Source organism: Toxotes jaculatrix, chromosome 1 (assembly GCF_017976425.1).
Source record: "Toxotes jaculatrix isolate fToxJac2 chromosome 1, fToxJac2.pri, whole genome shotgun sequence".
NCBI classification, from domain to species: Eukaryota; Metazoa; Chordata; class Actinopteri; family Toxotidae; genus Toxotes; species Toxotes jaculatrix.
In genome coordinates this window covers 21778164-21806112 of record NC_054394.1, presented here as the reverse complement: position 1 = coordinate 21806112, position 27949 = coordinate 21778164, and the positions used below count along the sequence as shown (strand labels likewise).

The 27949-nt window shown below is 39.3% G+C and overlaps 1 protein-coding gene across 2 annotated transcripts in view; it reads right to left on the bottom strand.

The window, feature by feature from the left end:
* Positions 1–21260, bottom strand: part of epha6 (eph receptor A6) — a 48561-nt gene extending 27301 nt beyond the window's left edge. Inside the window, exons 1-6 of one of the 2 annotated variants that reach the window (XM_041057109.1) lie at positions 21164–21260; positions 14071–14135; positions 5806–5934; positions 4460–4609; positions 4193–4354; positions 3850–4078 (exon numbers count right to left, since the gene is read on the bottom strand). In XM_041057109.1, the coding sequence (XP_040913043.1) occupies positions 3850–4078; positions 4193–4354; positions 4460–4609; positions 5806–5934; positions 14071–14135; positions 21164–21242 (814 nt within the window). In that variant the 5' untranslated portion in view covers positions 21243–21260. Of the gene's footprint in view, positions 1–3849; positions 4079–4192; positions 4355–4459; positions 4610–5805; positions 5935–14070; positions 14136–21163 lie in introns of those variants that run through there. The other variant, XM_041057196.1, reaches the window with a different exon arrangement.
* Positions 21261–27949: the final 6689 nt, after the last annotated feature.

The following is a 27949-nucleotide window of genomic DNA, read 5'->3' as shown; positions in this document are numbered from 1 at the left end:
GAGTAAACACAGTCCTTAATGGACAGAAGAGGGGTACAGTGACTCTGATACAGCTCAGAGAATGTATTGATTTCCTCATTTCGTGTTCCACTTTACCTGAATTTAACGTCACAAGTTTGCACCTTTCCTGTCTGACCAGTCATGCGTCTCGAGACAGGAGAGGTCATTAGTGAGCAGGTATTGCAGATTTCTGGAGATCTCTGACATGAAGGAGAAAAGAGTGATGGACTCTGTTGTGTAATTCTGAAAATTTCTGTTTGTTGATTTGTTTCATCAATATTCTTCTTTACAGTACAGAGAAACTGGACTATTTTGAACTGTTTTGAAAGTATGGAAGTATGGTTTTAGTGGCAAAAACTGTCATTCAAAAGGTTTTTCTGAAACCAAAATATTTGAATATAGATGATATTTCAGCAACTGAATGTAACCACTTAGCCTGCTGGTGGGTTCTGGGTCTTGTCTGCATATCAGTTCTGATTCAAATGAAATTCAAAAAGACATCTCTGCTAACCTCCCCCACAATTCACTGCCTCTTGAATATGATGCTGTGACGAAAGGATGTGGAACAAATAGCATTAGCACTATGATATTGCCTTATCTAGGTCATGATATAACCAGCCTATCTCTGAGTAATCCTCTTGTGGTTGACACTGAATGAAAGGAATAGCATAATAAAGCACTCGATTGAGATGTCAGAACAGTCTGGCAGAATGCTATTGGGGTGGAAAGCAGGGTTTGATAAGTGCTGATGCCTTTGTTTAGGCAGCTGGGAGGGAAAGATGGACGTGTTAGTGTGGAGCTGCTTATATTTGGGCGTGTTGGGGTTTTCCCTATTCTCTCTCTCTCACTCTCTCTCACTCTCTCTCTCTCCATTTCTCGCTCTCTCTCCCTCTTTTGCTCTTTCCCCATGCTGCCTCTCAGACAGCTTTGATCACAGCACCCTTTGAAGCAGTGTTCCAAAATGAAAACGAGGAGAAAGCAGAAGTCATCGCAAGTTCATGCCTAAACTTCCTGCAACTACTTGCAAAGTGCACATCTTCATCACAGCATAAGCTCTACAAGAGCTATAGAAATTATTGATGAGAAAAAATAATTGGTCATAACTAATTAAAGCCATAAATCATTAATTACAAGGCCGTAAGGTAACCTAACCTAATCTTAATGTGTTTAAAGATGCTGTTTGAGACGTCCACAGCAGAACATTGTTGATAGTTATAACCCAACATTTCTGAACACAACAGTAACAACTGAACATCAGAGAAATACAGCATGGTTTCCTTTACTCATGATGCCACAGTAGTGCTTCAGAGAAGGAGGAATCTGTGAGGAACAGCCATTTTGGGATGTACACTTGTTTTCTTTCAGACTTTTGTTCAGATAAACCAGAGGAATGTTCAGCAGACACAAAGACTGGGCACAGAGGAAAACTACTTTTCTAGCCCTGTCAAAAGTAATAGTATACTCTATACCTTATAACAGTCTTAAAGTTTTATTTTAGAGCTGGATCGGTTAGTCGATCGAAATAACATTAATCTGCAACTTCTTTAATAGTAATAATTGTTTCAGTCATTTTTCGAGCAAAAATACTAAATAGTTTTGATTTCAACTTCTCAAATACAAGGATTTGCTGCTTTTCTTGTTCTTGGGTTTTTGACTGTTGGTTGGGCAAAACAAACAATTTGAAGACATCACTATGAAAAACTGTGACATTTTTTTTTCCAACTCTCTTTTCCAACAAGCAAAAACAAACTCATTTTAAGATTAACCAATCCTAAAAATAATCATTAGTTTTATTTACAGGTTGTATTTTGCTAACATTTTGTGTGTAAGAAGTCCCACAGACTGTTGTAAATTATTTATGCCAAGGTCGTTTATACTGAGTTACCTGTCCTTTTAATATCTCAGGCTGTGTTTGATCATTGTGGGTGGTGTTGCAAATCAAGAGCAAAACTGGTTTATGGCAATATTAGATTTGTACATGATTTTTGAATCTGTGTAATAAAATACCTTGATTTGTTAGGTGTTTAAAAAACAGACATTGCTGTCTGGTTATTTAATTCACAAGAAGCTTCTAAATTGATTTTCAAGGAAATATACAATATAGCAATAAACTGTATATTAGTAAATGCAGTGTAAAATTACCTTACACCCCTGCTTGTCAGCTTGAGGTGTCTGTCCATATAGGCTTGTTAGTTCAAAGAATATCCAGTACATATGATTGAGTGATGTGTTTGAATGGATCAAACACATTGTTTTCCAAGTGCCAGGTTAGTCACTGCTACATGAGGTACTGACCCATTCATTGTAGTGGCTGCCAAGATCCCCTTGACACTGTTGCAGCTACAGTACAATGGATAGAAGCAACTACTGTCAGCCAAGGGGGATAAATAGGGAGTATAGATGTAGGGCATATACGAGGGACGCCACGAGAGCGCTGCTCCTAAGCTTCCGTCTCATCAGTAATCTCTCCTGACTTCTGTGTTGTTTAACTACATCTTTGAGATGATTGAGAGCGAGAGAGAGAGAAAAGATAAATAAAAAGCAGATAAAAGCAAAGAAGATAAAAAGAAAAATTGCACCCGAGGAACAAATAAAGGAGGTATTACAGCCTGTCCTACATATCAGCAGTGCTAATGACTGCTGGAGTTCTCTCTGTAATAACCTGAGTAACCACATCACCACAGGGGTACTACATGAATTTCACCCTGACCAGCTGAGACTTCCACAAGTCTGCAAAATATAGTAAGTAACACTTTTGTTGTAATCATGCAGCGTGGCTCAGTTTAGCTCCTGCCTTAATTACAACAGTAAGTCTGAGCCTTGTAAATGAAAAAGAGGGTTGTGGGATTTTTTTTAGAAAAGACTAGGTATGAGCTAAATTAGCTGTGAAACTAACAAATGAAGGCAATTAGCCAGCTCGCCCCCAGTCTGCCTGCACAGTCTAATTGAGAAACCAGGCCAAAGACTATGTGGAACAACTCAACAGTTTCTTTAACTTTTTCTTAATCTGTTCTGCTGACAATGGGCCATGTTTAGGTAATGCTGATACGACAAATTAGAGAGGAGGCATCGCAAAAAGCCTTTTACACAACCTGTGTGGTATTTATCAAAGCTTTTAGATTCGAGAGCTTTTATGTAAATGTTAAGTGGTTGAATATTTGCAGTTATCTACCACAGAATGGTATTCATCAAGGCAACAGCAGACATAAACAACACAAATCCAGAAACAGCTCGATATTATAAGAAATTACTTTCCCATTTCAACCACGTGATTGATACTGAGAGGCCTTCATAAGAGCCAAAGTAATGATTTTGAAATGTCAAAAATCTCTGGGTGACACACACTAATCTCTTCATATTCACATTGTTTAGGGTCTCATAGCAGAAAAGGGATGGCAATGAGAGACAGAGAGAGTGGGAATTAAAAGGGAGAAATGAAGAGAGAGGAAAAAAAGAGGCCTGGAGGAGAATGAAGTGAAGAGCAAATGAAGTGGACAAGAGAGGAGAGAAGATGACGCGGGGAGGTGGAGCTGAAAAGACATGAAGAGGGATGTGGATGGAAGGGATCAGACAAGGATGCAGGATCTTAGAAAGGGAGGAGGGAATAGCAGTTCTGTAAACTCAAACTCCTGCAGACAACTGAGGAGGCCCTAGAGATCTGTTAGTGTGATGCAATGCCTTCTCTTCTCTTCTCCTCTCTTCTCTCCTCTCCTCTCTTCTCCCTATTTCTCTCTATTTCTTTCTCTGTATCTGCAGCTTTAGTAAGCTGTTGGTGAAGGATACTGCTCTAAAATTAGTACAAACACAAACACCCACATGCACACAAAAACATCCAAAACAACTTCTCACCCCGGCAGTAGCCATCCATCTCCTCGTGGCCAATGCTACAGACACAGCGGCCCAATGGTACCAGCCAGTCTCCATCAGCACCACAGTACAGTTTGGGTGTGTCCCTCTCTTCTGCATTCTCCACACATGCACCCCTCACTTCCACCAGAGAGGATGAGTCCATATGCGGCACTGTGTCAGGAAATGCTGCCAGGTTCCTTAAAGTCGATGGGCAGCGTTTGTAGAACACCTTATGTGGAAAAGAAAAACAGGATGTTCTGCTGGTCTTGTGAAAGAAATAAAAACTGAAAAGTTCATGGATGTAGTTCATGCAAACATAAGTCACACCACCCTGTTCACTGACCTTGACAGACACAAGAGCAATACAAGCTCCCACATCCTGGAAAGCCAAGTAGAAACCCTTCTGTGTCACTGGCCCCACCTCCCTGACCTCTGTATTGAGACGAAGCACACGATCTCCAAGATCTGTCTGTGTAAAACTCTCATCTGCCGCTATGGTGTCCACCTTAAAGCCAACAACAAACACTTTATTAGCGCACATCATTACTACTGAATGGTACCAGTAAAGCACTAGAGAACGCTTTCCGATGATACAGATCCGATAACCAACCTTGGCATAATCAATAGGCCGAAACCGTGTTCCTGCAGGGAGCGGTTCATCTGTCTGCAGATAAAAGAGGTTGAAGGTTTCCTTACAGGTCCCAGACACCCAAGGAATGGAGTTGCAGTCTCTCAGTGTGAAACGCAGCTCCACATATACCTGAGTAAAAGTATGGATAAATAAAGAAGAAATGATCACAAGCCCCGTTTGACATTACAAATGCAGGGTGATTCAACATTTTGCAGTCAGCTACACATATTGCCTAACCATAAAAATTGGGGCCTGTCTTTAGAAGAAATTCTGTTGGCTTAATATTTCTAACAGGTGTTGTTGTGATGTTTGTAAAACAATAACAAGATTAGGTCCAAACTTATGGACAAACATATGATCAATGTGCGAAATTGAGGATGTAGTTGAAGACTGCTGTGGAACTGCTATAAACAACTTTCAATGGAAAGTATCTAAAGCCTGCTCAAAAAGTTGCTAACTGTTGCTAAATGATGTAAAACACTAATCAGCATATTCATGACGTCATTGTATTGTATTTGCATTCTGCCTTGTGTCAGCGGGTTAAGTGTTTTCTGTTTGCTTCTCTCCTGCTCTCCTCTCTGTGCTCAAATGTACAGTAATTTTATACAGCTGGGTTCCAGATAAAGTCGTTCTCATTTACATGTTTTTCTTTTTCTGTCATCAGACATTGGAACAAGTATGAAATAGTGACTGAAACAGGCCCATTAAGACTACATGTTTACCAGCCCTCACTTCCAAGCCATTTCCAAGCTTTTGCTCTGCGCTGCTAAAATCCTGATTTTATAACTGCAACGTTGTCTGACTAAAACACCATAAGACAACAGCTGTGCTGTGGTTTTGGGTATAAATATTTGTAAAATGATCGCTCAGAGAGAAAGTTAGAAGCTCATTCATGTCTATGTCAACTACTGTGCAGTCAGTTGAATGAGATGCATAGAGAGGTGTGTGTGTGGAGGGAAAGTCTGAATTCGCATGGCAATACTGGTGAGGGTCTTCTCCGGACAGTAAATAAGGTTTGTCCAAAAGGCTGTAAGATTGGCTGGTCCTCATTTGAAAAAAAAAGTCAGTGGTCTGAAAAGTTTGAAAATCGAGCGACACAAGTGTCAAGTTGGCAACATTGTCTGTAAATGCCCCTGTGATCACATAATAGAAACTGCTCATGCCAATTCATTTTGAGAGAGACACAGCATATGGGGAAAGTCCAACACTCGGCTGGCTAACCAGTGATGTAACTTCATCACTCAGTCGGTCAGTCAGTGACATAAATTCTCATTCTTAATTAGTTATAATATGTGTCTTAGGAAGTGTTGTGATGTGGTCCAGACCCTCTGTGCAGCCTGCCGCTGGATCCATCCAGACCGTAACCAGTTGTTCTGGTTTGGCTCCATCACGTGGCAAACCTGGAAGGTGTGAATAGGTCTGTTCTGTTCATCCATCTCTGTGATAGCATCCCACTGTAAATGTATAGAAAGAAAATATGGTTATATTTGTAAATTATTGTCACATAGCAAGTAGAGTATTTAGTGTATTTAGTAACTTTATTGTCCACAATGTGAAAAAAAATAGTCTTTTACTTCACCATCAAAAACAAAGCCCATTACTAAAAAACAAAACAAAACAAAACAATTCAATCTTTAATTTGTTGGCAGAACAGGATTAATTTAATTAATTTAACATTCTCATGTCAAACATCTTCACAGTTTAGTTTGCTTTGAAATTTTGTAAACACGTTTCTGTTAGGCATGTATGCAATATAAGGACATTCCTGCCAGCACTACTAGAGACCATTGTCATTTGTGTTCAGTTATGGGTATTTATTGGACATGTATGTGCTAGACTGCAAATTAATAGCAAATATACTAATATGGATATTATGCATGCACCCATGTATCAGCTATTTTTAGAGCTGTTTCATAAAATGTTCAACATGTGCACTTTCTGTTGCATGTAGTGAAACTTAATTTCTATAGAAACATGACGTTTTAGAGACACCGAGTTGGTTTCACCAATGTTTTCAAGCTGTTGCATCAGCCAGACTCTCTCATTTGTCTGCTCCGCTTTAACGGTGTGATGATCAGAGCTTCAAAAGCCCTAACGTTTATTGACAGAACGTCTTTCTCACAACTCCTGTAGCATTAAATGGGCAGCTGAGATTGTGTCAGTTACACAGCTGGACATGTAATTATATTTCAAGAGCATAACATACATAGCAGACATGGTAACAGTTCTGCTCAATTCTGTCCTATAAAGGCCGTGGTAGAGAAATCCACAGCATGTAAAATAATATGAATGAATGACAGCAAACTATTCTGCAAATAATTTTGATAAAAAAATTCTAATTTAATCTTTAATCAGTGAAAAAACAAATTAGATTAAACTTAGAAGGGAAACAAATCAGTGGAGGTTCTGATGCTGTTAGCCTGTGAAAAATTGTTCACATTTACACACATACACTCTGGGGTCCTGTGACACCAAGGGGTCCTTCAAAGTCCAGCGTTTTCCCAGAAACATGAGCTATAGTTACAGTAACTTTGTCTTCTTATCCAAATGTCCTGCAGAATAAGGGTTGGGTTGTGCTTGAACAGAACTAGTTTTTCCAGTGTCTTATCATTTATAGTTGCTCAGAATGGCCACGCTTGAAAGCAGAGTAAAAAGCCAGCTGTAATGGAGAGGGCAGGAAATGTTATATTGTTTAAATATGGGGATAATGGAGCACATTTTCAGACAGCCTCTCCTGGAAGGTATTCATAGCCTTGCACTCAGTTGTACGCAAGAAAAGCAAGAAAAATCGCTGTGTCAGGAATGAAAATAGAGAGCTCGAGAGAAAAGTTCAATCCCTGGTTCATTTTCACGGTGTGAAGCAGGTGTGAGTGTTGGATTGCTGGTTTCATAAAGAAATAGAAATGGTCAGACACAGACCCCCCCTGCCAGCAGCTTAAGAGAATACATGGATGCCTTCTTTTAGTTAACATGCCATCATTTCCATGTTTCACCAGAAGCTAATGGAGAATTAATTTCCAGGACGCTACCTTAAGCTGACTTTATGGTATAATCAAAGCTAAGCTTGAATTAATCATTGCTTCAGTGAATGGCTTGTTTTGGTTGTGAACTGCAATAATATTAATGTGACAGTGACACTTTTGCCACACTAGTCCCCTCTCTATTCAGATCAGGTGTAGTTTATAGTTCTCTATTCAGAAGGTGAATGCTCCAAACAGTGCAGCCCACTGAGGTGGGTCCTTGCTCCTGCTCCTCCTCCACAAAGGAAACAGTGTAGTCTCACAGAGACCAAACCTTCAACAAGTTCAACATTTCCATGGCCAAACTCAACACGAAGTTGCTGAGAGAAGCACTCAACAGTGCTTCTGCTGAGATAAATTACAATGCAGTTATGTGACCTTTTTTGACATTACAAGTTGAAAAGGACCACTTGAGTACTCAATCAGACACGTGATGCTGCACAATGGATTATGGGATACTGAGGACTGCAAAAGATACATGAGTCCTAATGTCCTAATGTGGGTCAAAGAAGGCTACATATCTTAACCACATTTGAAGAAAATCTTTAAAATGGGACAGGCCATGTCAGACTATTACAGTGTTTTTGACCTGGAAAAGGTTTCTTTCCAGGATCCATCCCCTGGATTCGGACAGAGCTACTAAACTGGATTTGAAAGGGTGTCATAATCTAGTAAAAGACCTGCACATAGAATACATCTGTGTAAACTTCCTCTGAAAGCCTCCTCTCTCACAGTCTTCTCCAAGATACAGAAGACTGAAACGTCTTCCATAATTGTAGACTGATTCATTTCCAGGTCACAGTAAGGAACATGGAGGATGTGAGAAAGTAGCTAAGTGGCTAAATTGAAAGCACTCTGTGACAACCTATTGATTTCATTTTCCACAATGCTGGTACCTGCATTATGTAACTCTGTACCTGTTATATCTGCAAAATGGGGTATTCAATAGAAGAACATTATCCAAAGCTACTGTGTTGAATGTGGTATGCATACTTCTCCATTTAGGATACACACAGTCCTGCACAATCCCTAAAAACACATTTCTTGAATGCATCGCACATAGAGAGACCCAATAAAGGCAGTTGACAGACAGAAAGAGTTGAGCCAGAGGAAATTGAAACAACTGAGGTAGAGTGTTCTCAAATGTAAAATATTAAGTAACACTTTAACCTTGACTGGAGTGTGCAAAAGCAATTAATCTTTTATTAATTAAGCTATCTAAATTAGCTCTATGTGACACCCAAGGGCTAAATGATTCATCAATCACAATCACACCTTCTTTCATTTGGAACTCCAGCCACACAGTAATGCTGTGCCCATGCCTTTATGATGTTAAGAGGACTCCGAGGTTGTATGTAACAGACCTTGAAACAGAAACTTAGTACCTTTAAAGAAAGCAGACTTTCTGGTTTGCATAAGATCAGCATTAAGTAATTGGCGTTCCATTATGCATACAAACGAGAAAATGGTGATTTGTCACTCTGTGTGCCTCAGTGTTCTAAAATGCACCCTTGGGATGTGGCATGGTTCAGAGCAGAGAAAACAAATGCAAACCCCGAGTTTGAAAGATGAGCTGCAGCCCACGCTCTCTGAGGCAATCAGATATGCACCTACTAATCGCACTGCCTATTAGCCCCAAGCTTAGCAGGCTGCAGCAGACACAAACCAGGTTTTGAGTACAAGGTGTACAACTAATTAATGTACTGAACTCACACTAATATTGCAATATGAGAGTGCAACACAAGGTTTTCTGGAACTGGCCTGTAAAAAAGGTTCACTGTTGACTTAGTTTCGAGACCTTGTAATGAATATGATGAAAAACTGAAGATTTGTGAAAACTGTGGATGATGCAAAAACTAAGTTTGCAACACAGCAGTTAATGACTAAGTGGTGAACCAGTGGTGATTTGAGGGAGAGGGTTCAGAGAGGGAATCATGGAAGACTTCATCTTTATTGCTTAGTAGATGACCATTTACTTGAAGAGTCCCAGTCCCTCTTCAGACTTGAAGTGGACAGATACATTGGAGCTACTAGTTGAATTCTTTATGGCCATGTACAGCCATATTAATGTATTGGAGTGATGCTGAGTGGATTGGTACTTGTGGCATATATAGCTGCAGTGATAGTTCTGGTAGATAGCATGAAAAATGCGTATCTGGACTGCATGTAGTCAAGCAAACAGAATATTTGTAACTGAATTGTGACTTAAATTAGTCAAGTGAAGTTATTAGAAAACATTTAAAAACAACAAATACTTTACAGGGAGATGATATTATGAGATTATTTGATTGATATCACAGTATATAATAATTATGAGGATATAAGTAAATTAATAAATGGATAGAGTCACAAAAACACATCAGCACTGCACAGATAAATTAGAAAGAAATAAAAAATAAATAAATAATCGTTTCTTTTACTTCTATATTTGATTTATTTGTGCCATTGATTGCTTAAGCACAAATTATGAAGCCAGTTATTAGAAAATGGACTTGAATGGAACACATTACAGCCTGTTTTCACACACTTCGCCTCTCTGTACACCCTGTTTTTGTAACAGTACTCAGAAACAATGCTAGTCATAGAAGCCACAACCTGTGCATGTAAAAACCAACATGTTTATTCCACATCCTGGCTGGACGGGGCTTCAGAGAGAACTCCTGCCTCTCAGGTGGGGCAGTATTCTGCATCTTGATTTGAATGTGTTTTCAAATTGAAGATGCCAACTTGCAACAGCCCCTCACTGACTTAATAGAGGCACACTTAAGCCTTCTCCATGACATTTAGAAGCAGTTGCAAAGCCCTATCATTGTGCAAAGATGTTCAGATATTGAAAACTTGTGGTGAATTTCTAACTCTACTTCTTATAACTTTTTTTTTCAGCATGGCTCCCGGCAGCTTAAGGTCTGCACTCAGTTCCTGACAAGAATTTTTGACAGCCACTGGTATTAGTCAGTGAAAAGTTGTTATGAAAGTTGTTTGTCGCTGAAAAGAGGTTTAGATGGAACTTTTGCCTCTCAGATAAAGAGATCATCTTTCAAATCAGCGATGGCTGCTCAGAGACCAGGCTTACTAATGTGAGCAGAGGCCTCTCCTTTCACTATCAGTGAAGTAACGTTGCTTCAACTGACCATCACCTTCATTTATAATAATCACTTTTTAGAGCCAACATTCAATTAAGTGGTTACGTATTTATTTAAGTACAATCACAAAATATTTCTTGACCATTTTATATCTCTTAGTCTGACCAGGAATTAAAATTCATTTCTGAGTTCAACACAAGTTGGCTGTAGCATGTACTACTTTTACCTCACACAATAATTGCTCTTCTCCAGTAACTGCCTACTTATGGCTTTTGTCTGTTATTTAGCTAACTACGCTACCAGTGATGGCAACGAAAGAACTGAGAGAAGGGAGTGAGTAAGAGCAGGGGTGCTTTTTTAGTGATAATGTAATGCTAATTTAGTACTCTTTTGCCGAACAACAATTAGACCCTTCAGTAGAGCTTTTACTTGTCCACAGCCTTTTATTTGTCCACAACCTATGAACTACGGTATGTGATCACTTTAATAAATCCTGCTCACATACTGACTCTGAATTACTTGCTCAGTCTCTCAAAAACACAGAACATGTGAGACGCTGGTGGTGAATACAGGCCAAAATAATCTGAGTATTTTTCATTATTGTGGGTGGTTGTCATTTTGGATCATCAGCATCTAAACTCCAATCAAAAAAACAGTGGACCAAATATGTAATAATGGGAACCCCCAAGCTTAACAGTGCTACCTGCCTCATGGTCAAAAGGGCCACATTAATCATTTATAGTCATATGATTGATGACAGTCTTTATCAGATGCTCAAGAAAATCTCTTAACATCTTTTTCTTTTCAGTTCATTACCCTTTATCCACTGTCTTCCTGTGGGACACTAGCACTAGAACTGTGACTAGACTTCTGGTAAAGCTTCATTAATAATACAACAGGAACATGTAGATAGATAGATAGATAGATAGATAGATAGATAGATAGATAGATACTCTGGCTGAGTTTGTGCCTTCTAGATCTGAGGAGAATTAGTTGATGAGACACAAAAAAGTCACTTATAGCCATTTTCAGTTAAGTTAAAAAAAATATTTTGGTATTAGCCTGGCTGACGACACTCATTATATTCTCTGTGGAAGAGAGTGGGTGAGCCAGTTTTGCATCTTATATTCTTAGCACAGCAGCTGCTGCCATGGTTGGAAGGATCAACGAACAAAATTTACTTCAGAGTCTCGGAAATTCCATCACAGTTGATTAGGGGCAACGGAATTGGGCTTAAAGGACCTTAAAACTCCAAAGAGATGCATACAGGCTAGAAAAAAAGTTTGTTTTTCTTTTGCACACAGTCTGTATTGATTGAAAAATGTACCTGTTATTATGTAACACGGCAACATGAATTTATGTGATTATTTACAGCAGGGGAAAAAAATGAATGTGGAGTTCCTGTTAAAGGTGAAATTCTTGTCTGGGTATCAGTGTTTCATGTCAGTGGGTGTTGAAAAAGACATTAGGCAGTAAAGAAAACACACACACACACATGCACACACTCTCACACACATACCTACATTGCACAGACAGGCACTGTTGTATTAACAACAATGGTAGAGTCACTCAGACTGGTTTAGAGGCGTGAGGTTTTGATTAAAACAAGACAATTTGTCATTGTCAGACTAAAGGGAAGAGAGAGAGAGAGGTGTTATGAAAATATCATTAAATCTCTGTAGTTGTGATGAATTATTGATTTGATGTGAATCTGGGTGGCGGTGTTGTGTTTTTGTTCAACCAATTAATGGCATTTCTGCTCCCCATAGCAAAAACCTGTTTAGGCTGTGTGCAAGGGAGGAGAAGCTGTTTCAATATTGGTATTTGGCCCTGAAAATATCTCAGTATTTTGTTTATATTTATTGGTTTTGCTCCGAAGGATTTATTACACTTTTAACAATAGCCTGAAAGCACAAGCAGTCTCTCTACCAACTCGTGTCTCGAATTAGACACAACATCATGGAAAAATTATTGTTGTCGCTGATGGTTGCTTAGTCCCAGCTGAAATATTTGTAAGAATGAAATCCACAGCATTTCCCCTTCAGGCCTAGCCTTGTAAGAATTATGTGCTACAATTAAATTAGTTTAATCTCAAGATATTTTAAAGGCTTGATCACATCTATATTCATTGCACGGAAACATTGTCACATACATTCTATAAAAATGCAAGCAGAGAAAGCGAGAGACTATTGAATTAAGGATCTTTGTCAGGAGTTTCATTACACCTTTTATGTTTCAGAAATGGTTTCAATTTACTTTCCGAGTGCTTTTTGTGAATTCTTATTCGTATTATATTTGGGGCCAAATGTGATTTAGTCATTAATGGAGTTGAGAGAAGTGGGTGCACAGGAGGAAGAGCGTAAAGTTTGACCTCACAAAATCACAAATTCTAGTGTAATTTTTTTGAAAAGCCGCCTCCAGAAATGGCAGCTCCTTTTGCTTCTTTGATTGGGCACAAATAAGTCTGCTGAGTTGTTTTGGTTTAAAGGGTGACATCAGTGGATTGTATGCCAACTCTTTAGCCTGACATTCCTGACTTCTGCAGCTGACCCAGTAAGCAACAGTTTGGTGATTTGCAGGTCAAAAGACATCATGTCTCAGTTAAAAGCGGGCTACATTTTATTCTACTTTTTTTTTTTTAGATGTTGGGGTTTTATCTAGCCATTGCTTTTCACTGAATAAAGCAATGCCTGCTAGCTAGTTAAGTCAGTCAACTTGAATCAGTAAGTCACATGGCTTACTCCTTTCGCCTCAGCATATATCCAACACACTCTTTTAATCATGAAGGTGTACTGAAGCCATCAAATTTCTTCTCATTCTTTTGCTACATGGTAACAGTCACATCACTCACCTGAAAGCTACGTTGTCACTTTTTGTTACTGCTGCCACTGTTCATACAGAACTTCAAAAGCCCCACCTCCACCTCAACATCCTGACTATATATACATGCTGAAGTCTAGCATTAAAATGTTGAAACAATTATATGTAACTTAGACATTAAAAAAAAAAAAAAAAACACTTTTTAACCAAATTTCGCTCAGTTTTTACCCAGACATATGGCTGTTTTTGACCTTCAAATCATCATGTAAGTGTTCACTACTGGGTGACACATTGGTCTGACTACTGTCAGGAAGGTCAGCATGTAAAATATGTCACATTCTGCTGGTATGATTTTTAATGAGAGCCGAGGTCCTGTCTCCTGTCTGTATCTGACTTAAGTGCAAGGCAAACCTTGGCTAATCCTGCTCCACGGTTCAGTTGCGGAAAGAAAAGGTGGTTGGTCAGCTTTGGGACAGTCAGGATTTTTAGGTCTAAGCTACTAAACCAGTTAAATTGGTACATCAGTTTTTTTGTTTCCTTTCTGGTGTATTTGATTCAATTTGCTCACTTGTTTGACTGGTTATTTTCAATGCAGGCAAGATTGTTAAAAAAAACAAAAAACTCTGAATATTCTTATAGTATTTTAAGAAATGCCAATGTCACTCACCCCATTGACAGGATAGGTCTTCCAGTCCAGTTCTCCTAGCACTGTCGTAGTGTCCAACAGAACCACTAGAGAGAGCGGGGTGATGAAAGAGAGTCATGAAAAATGGAGGAGAAAAGTTGGAGGAGTGAAAGAGCAACAGTATAAGCACAAAGGAATGGCAGGAAAGAACAGAAAGGGGAAGAGAGTGTGAGAGAGGTTGGACAGTGAATTTAAAAAGAAGAGAAATGGAGGTGACAAAATAGGAAGAGAACAGACAATAGTTATCAAGCTGTCAATGAGGAGCTGACAGAGCTGTAAAGCCCTTATCAGATTCAACCACCTATGAAATAACAGCTCTTAGGAAAGTCCAGGACAACACAGATACGCCCTCCATCTAGGTGAAGTCTGGAAGATTAGTACTCTCCTTCTCAGAGGTCAGGAGTTTTCTGCTACAGAACATCAGATAAGCCAAGGATAAATAAAGGGAAAAGATGGAAGGACAATGAAAACTTTAGATATTTAACTAAACAACTTATGACTTCATTAAAACTCATTGGAGAGAAATAGTCAGCATGCCAACCATAATGAATGCTGACAACTCTTTCAGTAACAATTTCAAATTGTTTGAAGTGAACTGAAGTTCACGCTTGAGGCAACTGATACCGTATCATTTTACCATTTGATAACAGAGTCCAATATCCTTAGGAAATACATCCATGTTGGATGATTCTTCACCAGTTTAGGTTCAGTTCCAATTACCAGTGCCATTACAAGAGGTTGTAGCAAGGTGATGTCTAATGGTGTGGAGGCTGAGATAACGTATGGGCATGTGGCACATCTTCCATACAGGAGACTGGAGTTTGCCTCCTGTTACAGACTTTCAATTAACATTTGCCATTGTACTAACTGCATATTGTATTTGACATGCACAGATATTGTAGAAAGTAAGAATTTAAAAAATTCATCCAGTATTGATGTTCTTGCTTGGCGATAGTGTTGGAGAGCAGCAGTAAGATACTGTATGCAAACAAGACTTTTTTAAGTTGGAACAGTAGAGTTACGTAGAACAATGTACTGATTAGTGAACACGTGATGCACACAATGTACTTGTCCTCCGTGTTCTGAAAATGCAAAATCACAGTGGGGAGATTTTTCCCAAACATGTACACACATGTTGAAGCGCAACCACCCAAAGTGACCCACATCATTCCGGTAGTTTGAAAATCTGAAGAGTTTCGTGTGTGACATACAGATAAGTAGACCAACAGACCAAGACAGAAGGACGAATCTCATGATTGCATGATGAGGGGCACTCACACTCATTTCAACCATTCTTGCATCCTGGGTTAAGCGTGTGTTCACATCTTTCTGCCTGATGTCAAATTCAGGCAATATCAGCCCAACAATTGTCGACCTGTCAGACTTGGGGCATTGCTCATTTTTTTCGGTGTAGTGCGCATTAATGGAAAAGAACCAATGGAGCATCTGGGACACTTTTTTGCCTTCTTTTGCCCAGTTTTGGCAGCTTCTGTGATGAGTTCAGTCGATGTTGACCCAAGGCAGCACAGAGTGCTCGTTCGTTACACAGCTAGAAACATGATGCACCAAAAAAGGGATGATGTTTTGTTTCATTTCTGCAAACTTGTAACCATTTGGTATTATTACCCTGTGGTCTGGAGCATCAGTCAATTAAATCACATCTATCGGCGTGTGCATATTTATGCCGTGCAATCACACACTTACCTTCTCTCTACTGACCGGGATAGAAAAAGACAAAGCTCACCTTCACCACAGAGGTTTATTCTTATTCATAAAACTATGATCATGTGAAAACATCTGTAGTTGGTGCTGTGTTTAGTCTGCTGTGCCAAGCCAGGCCAAGTATTTATGACTAATAGTAAATCTGACATGGTGATCATTTAAAAAGAGAAATATGTCTTATAATTTGATCTTAGCATTAGTGTTTGATGGTGTTTTTGGGGTGAGCAACTTTGTTTCTCCGTGCGCATCCATGACCGCATTGCGTACATACAAGTGTAACAATCTCAAGCTGTCTGCACTCTGGTCACGGCTCAGGCATGAAGAGAGCCATTATCTGGCCCTTGCTAAGCCCCCTGAGCCAATTTGATATGATGAATGTGCAATTTCCTTTGTCTCCACACAGCCAGTTAATTACAATCTCTATCAATAAAGTGTGTCCCACTTCAGTAGTCGACATTATAGACCAAAGAGTCATATCTTCAGACGACCTGTCACTTCAGTGTACAGCGGACTTTGCCAAATCTGGACTAATTTGATGGGGTTGCTACTGTTTTGAACAAGTTAGATAACCAGAGAAGATACAGTTTGGTGAGACTAAATGAACCGCTTCAGTATTTACAGAGACTTCATTTAGCCTTGATCCCCTGCTGGTAATTAAGGGCTGAATTATAATAAGGTGGCCTTGCCTCTCTTCAAAAGGAGGACGTAGAGAGAGGGAGGGAAAGAGACTGTGAGACAGACTGAGAGAGACAGTGTGATATTGATTTTTGACAAAATTAGAAAAACAATCTTTCATAACCATGAGCAATGTTCCATTCCATGTTTGACAGCAGTGAATTTCTTCCACCAGCTCCCTTCACTGTTTGCTTCCTTGTGTCTTACACACAAACACACACACACACACGCACACACACCTACACACACACACACACACACACACACACACACAAACATACATACATACATACACAGTAATGTAGTCACAAAATAATTAAATTCCTGCAACTATCTTTGGAGCCAGGAAATAATAGATGACCCCAGATCACGGTGCTGAATTTGATACACAGATTTTCTCACTCAAAGCACACTCACACACATACACATACACATACACATACACACATACGCATACACACACACACACACACACACACACACCACACCAACCAGCATTTATCAGGAGGCCAAATCACATTACTCTTGTCTGGGTATTGTGTGTGGAAACATGATAATCTGCAACTGTCCTTTCTGAATTTTCCTGAACGCAGGAATATTGTCACATTTTAGAAAATAAGGCATGTGCACAGTAAACTGCCACAATTCCCCTTGAGATATGTCAGTGATACATTTACATTATGATACACCAATACTGCAGGGTAAGGTGTGTTCACCATGTGATTCAACAAATCTTTAACACTAAGTCCAGAAGCTGAACTAAGTGTAATCAATAGTGTTACTGACTGAATCAGTAGCGTTTAGCATCGAGTCTCTCATAACAAACTACATAATGAGAGACGACTTTTTGAACCAAACTGCTGGATACACACAACGTGTTTTGGTGAGTAATACTGAATGTAAACATAACTTTTAAGTGTTTACAAGAAAACTCCACAGGGATCCTTTAATGGACTATGAAAATGAAAGGACTTCATAATAATATAACTATACTTCATATTTTGAGTTACCATTTAGACAGTGAGTTGCTATCTTAAAGGAGTAGTAGACATTTTGGGAAACACACTGATTAGCTTTCTCCACACTTCTTGTATGGCAAACTCACAGTGACAACAAGACTCTGGGAAGTTCACCAACAAATAGTTCCAGTGTGACTCCCCAGATTGTTGCTTTTTACATTACTGGTTGTGTGTACAGATTTAAACAAGTGATATATAACATTCTCAGTTGCTCTTTTGAGAAGTGTTGATGGACAGATTTTTGAACTTGGGAGAGAACCAGGCTAGTTGTTTCACTCTACTTCCAGTTTTTATGTTAATCTGCATGCAAAGTGCATGATATGGATTTATTCCAGCTGCACTACGTGTGACTTTCCTAGGGAAGAAAAAAAGGAAAAGAAAAGAAATACACTATATAAATTACTGTTTGGTCACACATGTATCACATAGACGTTTTCATTGACAAGAACACAGTCTTTACTGAGCAGTTGGTTGCAGAAAATTGCTGTGTATTTCTGGATGACACCTCACTGAAACCTGGGCTTGAGCCGAATGAGAAGCTAGACGTTAAGTCAGAATCCTCAATTATATAAGTATTTGGCTGAGGATATTCAAGTAGACAAGCACTTGGCTGAGATCCCCAAGAGAGACAGGCATTTCTGTAAGGGCCCTTTTTTTTTTTTTTTTTTTTTTTTTTTTTTTTTTTTTTTGTGCAGTTTCCAGGATGTGGTTTCAGAAACCCATTGGGAGAGGAAGAGTCATAATTTTCTACATGAGATGATAATAAAAGTTGACGGCAGCATCTAATTCACGCAAATGATGCAGCGCAAATGATGCAGCATCCTTGTATTACTGAAGATGCCACTGATGTTATGCTGGGATCAAATCGTCTAAGAGGTGCCAGGTCCATCCTTTTAAAATACACACTAGATAAGAAAGTAGTGCTGAAGGATTAAATATTTGCTACTTAACAGCTTCTCAGATGTGAGGATTTGCATCCTTATAAATTGAATAGAGAGCCACTTATGACATCACTTCCGGCTACCCTCGGTTCCTCTAGCTTCTGTAGCTCAGTTAAACTGTCATTTAGCATTTTAGCATTTTTTCCATCTCTCTTTCTGAAAAAAAATTTGTATTTCCGAGGTTTTACTTTACATACTCTATGACAAATTAGCCTTGACTACACAGGTGACTGAGAGATTGAAACCTTTATGGCAAAGTTCAACAACGTTTACTTTGTGAGCACGGAAAAGCACAAGAAATAAAACTATAAGTGTGTGACAACCTGGGACATACACCTTTGGCCTAGAACTGACCTGAACTGAATTAGCTATGGCGCAGTCTTTCTCTATAGCGGAGACAGTCGTCACTTCAGTTGGCCAGCTAGGAGCTAGGAGCCTATTGTTTCAAACATTTGAAATTGAAACATGAAAATTGAAATGGTAAATCTGCCAACATTTTCATTGTAAACTGCATGAGTACTGTGCAAAACTTTGATGGGAGCAACAAGAACCAGGAGATTAGAGTAGCTGATTTTAAGACATCAGATAAACCAGGTAACTTTACGTGAGAATTTACCATTATTTTTGACAAAATACACAGTTACCATAATATTGACCACAAACAGCAAAACAACCTATAAATAAAGACTACGTCTCTTTCCCTTTCTCTTAGTGTGAGAGGACATACACAAGTGATTCACATTCATTTCAAAACTCACTCAGATAGATGGCACCTGGGTAACATATATTAGCTTGTTCTCACTATATTTTAGACTCGTCTTGTTGTCATTTTTTTTTTTTTCAAGTTTCCCCTGTGAGCATCCCCTCCCCTTCAAGCCTGTCACCACCACAGGCAGGCAGACATCCTGTGGGGAAAACTGAGCACACACACAAAGACACACACACACACGCAAGACACACAGAAAAATGAAGTGAGGGAGACTTTGACATTTGGCTAGTGAAAGGGCTCCTGTCGTCTTTGAAAATGTGTATCCTAAACATTAAACATTCAGGAAGGAAAATTAAACTGACCTCTGCAAATGTGTGAAGTGGAAGATGTCAAGAACAGATTACATTATGGTGACCATTTACCCATGTGATTTATGAGAGGAGATAACGTTATTATGTCCTGTGTTTCTCATACATATGCAACTGCACACACTGCCCATGTGACTAGAAATGGGAAATTATTCTGGTGCATTTAGTGTCAACCACTTGGCCAGCATAATAAAATTCACAAAAAATTTTTTTTTTTTTTTTTTTTTTTTTTTACAGTAAGTATAACACAATCGGTCCTCTTGGCACTGTATGGGCCAGACTTATATTTTCATCCATGAATGTATGACCTCATCACAAAAGACAGAGAGGCAGAAAATAGGTAACTCAAAAGTATCAGTGTAGCTGACAGAGTATGCCAGAGGCTGACATTTACTGTAACAGTCAGTGGTCCCTATAGCTGTGGCCATATTTCTGGGCACTTGGATTTTCGGGTGGAGAATAATGTCAGAATCTCCTCCATAATTTGACGGATGGAGCTTCTGTGTGTTGGTTTAACAGTACACGGCATCTTAATGTGAATTTCAGGATTCTGATGCTGTAAATGTATATTTCAGTGTATATTATATAATATTGATCTATTTTAAGATCAAGAGGGTTAAAAAACTTACCATTGCCATTTTTTCTAATATGTGTGTAGTATCAGTGATTAGGACCACAGCTGTTTTGTTCTGAAAATAGCCAACAAATTGCCATTTTTCATGTTCAGGATTAAAAAGGTATCAAACCTTTGCCATGTTCAGCCTTTCAAAGATGTAAGCTATACGATATCAGTAACTTAATAGAGACAAATCTACCACAAGGAAGATTTGTGTGTGTGTGTGTATATATGTGTGTATATATTTATATTTATATATATATATATATAGAGAGAGAGAGAGAGAGAGTACATGATAAAGTACAAGGATGTGTTTTAAACTATACAATATCAATGATGGATCAATGGTGCGATCCTGCTAAAAACAGTAGACTGAAATCTCTTGGTTTAGACAGCAAACTAGTGGTTTCACATGCAATTTGAGGCTGTAAAGGTATCTTTAAATTTGAATTCGTGGTAAAATTCTGAACCAAATTAATCTCTTTTCAGACCGAGTATAAAGTGAGCAAAACATTATTATCAGTGCATGTTCGGTCTTTCAGAGATGTGTTTGGGAAGCTATTCAGTATCACTGATTAGGACAATAGATAAATCTTCTGAAACCAAGACTGATAACTCTTGGTTCAGCCATAAATTGAAATTTATACATTTATTGCATGTTTAAATGTGTTTTTTGTTGTTGTTGTTGTTGTTAATGTTTGACAAATTCCACATAGATCCCTCTGTCATCTTGTGCTAAATCCAGAGGCTGACATATCATGGCTGAAGTAAGGCACATTAGTCACCTAGTTGTGATTCTATTACTTAATAGACGTCTTTTGTTTAAAGTCTTTAAAATATAAATGGGTTGAGATTTTTAGTAAATTAGGCTGCGCTGCAAACATTAAGTTGTGTTTTGCGTTGTGTGTGCGTGCATCTATGTGACTGGGCAGAGCAGAGAATCAGCTTTGTTAGAAAAGACTTTATGGTACATCCAGGCTTGTTCTAAGTCTGTGGTTAGATGCAGTGACGCCCTTTATACTCACCTTGGTTTGTGGTTCCCGGGTCCGACAGGGTACTTTTAAGCAAGAACAGAAACACATAGTATTTCCCACCGGAGCACATCGTTGAGTCAGACACAAGTGAACTAAAACTCTGAACTAAAACGATGGACAGACTCCTAAATAGATCCCAGGTCAAGCGGTTTCATTAAAGAGGCTACTGCAGTCCTTAAAGTATCCAGACTCAGAAGGTCACTGTCGGATCCACAGGAGTTGTTATGTCTGTCTTTATTTTTTTATTTAATTTTTTTTTTTTTAATCCACGCATCCCCAGTCTCTGCGTGTGGAGACGGAGACAGAGACCATATCAACAACCGGTCATTGCGCACAAAAACCTGACGACTTGAGGTGTAGGAAGTTAAACAATAAATAAATCGTGGAGTAGTTTATCTTTCTAAGGCTCAGAACACGATGTCGACGTGTGCAGACTATCCCAAAAGTGTCCAAAAGCGAACTTCCCCGATGACTGTTTGCGCTAAAGTCTGGCTTTTTGTCATTTCACGTTTTTATCCCAAAACGGGAGAGAAAAAGGAGAATCCCGGGCTTCCCGCCTCACTTTAAGCCAGAGCATCCCTCACTGTCTCTCTGTATCACTGTGTCTCTCCCGCTCCCTCTCTCTCTCTCTCTGTCTTTGCTCAGGATAGGAGGGATGCTCTGGCGCAGACAGGGGAGCCGATTTTTACACCACCGACAGGGCTGTAGGAGCCAAGTGCAAATCTAACTCGGGCTATGTGACATTTCAAGCCATTTCTCACTTAACATCATGTAAAACGTGCGGTTCAGTCGTTTCCACCAGACGGAATGTGTGGGCTGCTCTGTTATTGATTGCGGGGTGCGGGGGTGGGGGGACGCTGGGGAGATAGAAGGAAATATGAAGCCATTATTAGACTACTGTATCACTTCTGTGCAATGATGTAGGTTATACCTGCATTGGATTATGTTGTAGGAATAGTAATGTGTCTGGGGCAGTTCCTATTTATGGTGGCGGGGAGGAAGCCGAGCAGACAAATAGATATAGTATAAGTTGATATAGGGCATGGTGGGTGCACACACACGCACACACACACAAACTTGCCCTTCTTTCTTTCTGAGGAGGACACTTCCTGAAATAATGCATTCCCTAGCCCCTTACTCTAACCTTAACCATCACCACTAAATGCCTAACCCCAGCCCCAACTCTAAACCTGACCTAAAGCTAATTCTAACCTGCACCCTAAAACCAAGTGTTAACCCTCAAACAGCCCTTTGAAGATGTGTCAGAAAGTGAGGACTGTCCAAAATGTCTTCACTTTGCCAAAATGTCCTCACTGCATAACTCTAACTGGTCCTCACAAAGGTATAAGTACAAGTACAAGTACAAGTACACACACACACACACACACACACACACACACACACACACACACACACACACACACACACACACACACATACATGTTCTTATTAGTCACATCACTGCATTGTTAGTAATACTCTGCAGCCCACTCCTGTACTGTAATTCAATATTACTCCTGCCCGCGATTATAGATTGGTGCAATACAGAATTCATTCATTAACATTATTCACTTTTTGAAGACTTAAATATTTAATGTTTATATTGCTGTTTATATTTGCAAACAGACAGTGTTTTCCAAGAAAAGAATAATGTACTGCATGCACGTGAAATGATACATGTGATGCCCCAGCAGTTTGTCTGAAGAAGATCTCAGTACAAACAACAGAAAAGTCAAATCAAAACTGCAGTGCAAATACATACACGTTATCTTATTATGAAGAAACAGGAGTAAAGGATCACCACTTTAAACATTTAATGTGCTTGTGTGTACATTTTCATGTTCCATGTTTATGTCACAGCATGGTTAGTATGTCTCAGCAGTGGGTACCTGTTCATTAGAAATGAACCCACTCGACACTTTTACATTAAGGACATAGTTAAAGCACGTCCTGATACAAAGAACTTCATCCTTTAAACTATTCTCCCTGTCCTGACTAAAGGCCTATGAGCTTTAATCTGTAACACAATAGTGGAGATGACTGTTAATAGAAGTCCTCTGGGAGAAAATGTAATGACCCCTCGGCCTCCAGAGTCACAGCTCAACTGTTGGAGGATGAAGGTGCTGCTTGGACTGATGGGTTATATAAGTCACTCATTGTCTGGCTACATTGACAATGATATTACATTTAGGCAGGACCTACACTTCAACAATGTTAGCATGTTGCTGACAAGAAATGCTATTCACTATATGTTATTTATGGTCTTATACAGAGAACAAGTGGTTGTTTGCCATGTGTAGGACACACAGTGAGTCACCAAGATGACTGCAAAGCCTAACTTTGATGCCTTTGTGGGCTGCAATAGTTGTAATGTTAATGTCAGGGTGAAACATTTCCTAGAAGCCAAACAAGCATGTCTTACATCTGTCTAGCTTGCTAATCGGGGCTGTGGCATGGGCAAAACAGAAAAGTGCCTGGGGCCTTGATCTTTCCTCCCGCATTGCCATCTTGGTTGTGTTCCTTAGGCTGAATTTGCCTTTTACCCACCCCAAAGTGCAATGCAGCTATAATACGCTATATAAAATACCTTTTTTAGACAAATAAAAACTTAGAATTGGGTAGTGTTGTGTATGTGTATGTTTATGGACTATAAGATTAAAAAAAATCTAATAAATGATTCACCTTACCCGGAGCCCCCAAAAGGTAAAAGCTTGCCCCTTCCTATGAAGAAAACGGGGCCCATCTCTTATCTGAATGCACCTCAGTGGGTACCTTAGATAATACAGCATTTCAGCACCACGGACAGTGACACCAGACTGCAGAACAGTTTGCTTATGTGATAACTTTGCCTAGTTTAAAAAAAAAAAAAAGTTTCGTTGTGTTCTGATATTCACTTAAAGTATGAGTGTTCTTGTGCCATCTGCAAAGCACAAACAGTATCAATCAAAAACAAATCACAAACCCTTTTTCCCCATTTCCAAATATCTGATTCAGCTAACTAAATCAAAATGTTCTGATATTGCTGCTTCAGGTTTCCACTGACTGTTTCCTTTCCTTCACCATGCCAAAATTGGCAGGATACAATCAAAATAAATAGAGGAAATAGAGTGTGGGTTGTGCCTTTGCAGTATTATTATGTTTGAACTCTTTAAAATAATCATATTTGTGTAATTCACCTTGTTGGAAAATCTTTGGATGCTCAATTCCCTTTGTTTTATGTATTTATTTTTGTTTTCACTTGGGACTTTCCTATAGTTGTATCCTCTCTTTCTACCTGTTGTTTGAAATACTTGAGGCATGTGGCTATTCAATCTGTTGCTCAATTTTAAGCCATTTACTTCTTGCAGAGTGAAAGGAACATAGCTACTTTTCAAATTTTTATGATTCTGTTTTTTTTTTCCATATGGTATTCTTTTGTCCATCTGTCCAAGCAACACTTTTGTTTAAAGTATGACTTCTGGACAAAGCTGGCCAGTTCCATTTTTAATTTGTTTGGTGCCACTGTTCAACAAGTAAAGTTGCATCAGGTGACATTTTTTTCATTTTTCATTCTTAGAAAGCAGTGAACTAAAGCACAGCTGCATGTAGAGGACTTGAATACAGTATCTTTTTTAAACATGAAGATGAAACAATTTATTTGTGAATATAAATTTGTAGCTGAAATCTTTGAGCCACAGTTTGATTCTCTAATATAAAGTGCTGTTCATTCCTGTAACTGCAAATCAGGTTAATGCTACATTTAAGGACGCACTGTTGACACAAAAAAGTAAATCGGGATAAAGACACAAATAACTCATCTAACACATAACAGATAGATGGAGTATATAGGTTCATGCTCTATTCACAAGCAGCAATACCTCAGCTCTGCCAGATCGATTTTTACCCTTTTCCAGTGGGTAACAATCACTTTAAATCCACCCACCAGTATGCCTTCACTTCTTGTGCATCTTTGAATTGAAAACTAACACATCTTCTTGCTCCAGATACTGCAACACAGATGCTGCTTCCCCTGTGTAATGAGGACTTTAGGCTGATTTTCCATTTCCACATTTCATTTACAAAGATTACACAAACCCATGCATATTCCATGTCCACAAATTCCCAAAAAATTGAAAACACCGTTGTCATTGCTCCTTCCCTTTAGATGGAAATAATCACATTTTCTTTAAACTGAATACAATTGTGTGGAAAAGTGATTGTTTACAGGCAGCTTCACTGTAATTGGCCAGTTCAGTACCTATGTGAGATGTCTGTATATACATATTGTGGCTGAATGATGTGTGAATTAATCTGTATATATATCCTGTCATTCTGTAGAGAGGGGCAATAATTGTTCAAATGGGGAACTGTGCAAATACAACACCAATTTACTTTTCTTGGGAAAATTCACAGTGTTGCACTTGTTTGTATGCGTGAAAAATAACAAAAGTTTTTTTGTGTGTAGGAGGATGAATGAAAGCTTGAGAGAGAATTCCTGCTAACCTTCTCATCTCCACACATCTGGCCAATCATTGCTCGGTGATTCAGCCAGATGTGAAAGCAGGTGTGAATGTTAGATTCAGACAGTTACAAAAAATTGTCAGACACAGCCCACTCCAGTTCTGATGAAAGGCTTGTTCTGTATCATGATTTTACATTCAGTTGACATTACACACACCACACTAGAAGCACCATGAGGCTGTAATGCTTATTGTAAAGAAATTGCAAGATGGTCAGAAGTTTGATTTAGATCCTTTGTATTTCAGGTGAAGTATTTCTTTTCTTTTTTTTTTTTGGCATAATTTCATTACTACAATACAGCTCTACCGGTGAGAAGTCTTTCAAGATGCCAGGACAAAATGACCTGTGAAAAAATAAACCGTCATTAAGTCCTGGAAAGGGATTATCACTCCTCAGCTGCAGACTGACTGGGACCATAAAGAGCTTGAGAGCATCATTTCCTCCAATCCATTTACTCTTACACATCTCCTCTGCTGTAGGACACCACACATTGTGCTGCCTGATTATTCCTGATTTTGTCTGCCTGTCAGTCAACATCTTTATTTGTCCTCCACATTTAGAGTACCCATCCCTCCTCTCCATCTCTGCTCCTTGCCGTCTTTCTGTCCTGTCACACTCTTCAAGCTCTCTCAGTTTCATTCTCTCTCTCTCTCTCTCTCTCCCCCTCTCCTCAGCCTTGCTGAGCCTTGTTGTTCATTCCCTCTGTCTCCCTCAACACCCCCTATGCTTTTTATTTTTTCCCCTTTCACTTCCTTTCCACAAACAACCCGTTCCTTCCCTTCAGATCTTCTGCTGTAGCACCGAGCCACCTACACACACACTTTTTTCCTTCCGTCCATCTTTTTCTGTTATGTGTGACCTCTCTCTCTCTTTTTTTATTCTCTCACTCTCACGCTCTCATTCTCTCCCCTCCTCCCATCTCTCTCTCTCTCTCTGAATATTTCATGATTTGGTGGCACAGTGCTGAGGTGAGGAGCCTTCCTCAGCGTAGAGCTTGCACAGCACAAATATTTACTCCCAGAGCTAAGCTTAGTTGAGTGTTAGGACAGACTAACAGTGTGTGTGTGTGTGTGTGTGTGTGTGTGTGTGTGTGTGTGTGTGTGTGTGTGTGTGTGTGTGTGTTAGTCCTATAAGTGACAGTGATTACATGTGACATGAGCCCCAGAGGGGAAAGGAGGTCTTTGGTCTCATCCTACATTGATGTTATTGCTCCATTGCACACTCTCTGAAGTCTTCTAGGACAGATAGATAGATAGATAGATAGATAGATAGATAGATAGATAGATAGACAGATAGATAGATAGATAGACAGATAGATAGATAGATAGATAGATAGATAGATAGATAGATAGATAGAGTGAAAAACAGGTTGGTCTAGATAGGGAGATGGGATAAACATAAGGGAGAGTCGGGTTAAAAGAAGAAGAAGAAGAACGGAGGAAAGGGAATGAAAAGGAGATGAAATGGAGGTGAACAGCAGAAAATGTGGGAGGGAGAGTCGGCAATCTCATGGTGCCTGTGCATTGACAAATGTCTGTTCTGTTTTGGCTGGCGAGAATGGAGCTCAATTGCAGGTCTGGAGGAACATCAAAACACAATTAAGGGCTGACATGGAACTGGTCATGCAGAAGAGTGAGGACAGGGGAAGAAGAAGTGGAGCTAAAGGAAGGAGGAGGAGAGCTCTCTAAAGAGAGAAGGACAAGAAAGTGAGATATTTGGGAAGCAGACACAGGAACAGAGACATAATTGTATTTTATTGGCTATGATTAGAAGAAAAGTGGGAAGGAAATTGATAGAAACAGAGAAAAAAACAGCACAGCCATTTAGAAAGTGTGTGTATGTATGTGTATGTGTCTAAATGGCAAGAAAGAGGTTAGGTTAAGTTTGTTACTGACAGGCCCTGTTCATCACATGAATAATCATTTCTTGTGTACAGGAATTATAAAGCATTTAGAGAGGCTAATTTAATTGTCAGCTAAGTGATTCTCACATTTTCTGTGCATGAACTTGTTCAAAGTCAGTTTGCAGACACCACCATCAATTCCAATTCCAGATTATGAGGAGTGGCTCCAAGTCCAAGTGAAGACAATTAGCTATTTGGGTTCTCTACAGACCAGATTTCAGTCCCTGCTTCTAAAAGGAGCAGATTTATAGGTGACAGTGTGCTGGTTGCACTTTGGTCTAAAGTGAAAGTTCTCAATGGAAATTAGGTGGACATTCATGATCCCCAGAGGAAGTCCACTGACGGTACAGAAGTGCTGGATGGACAGATGAAGT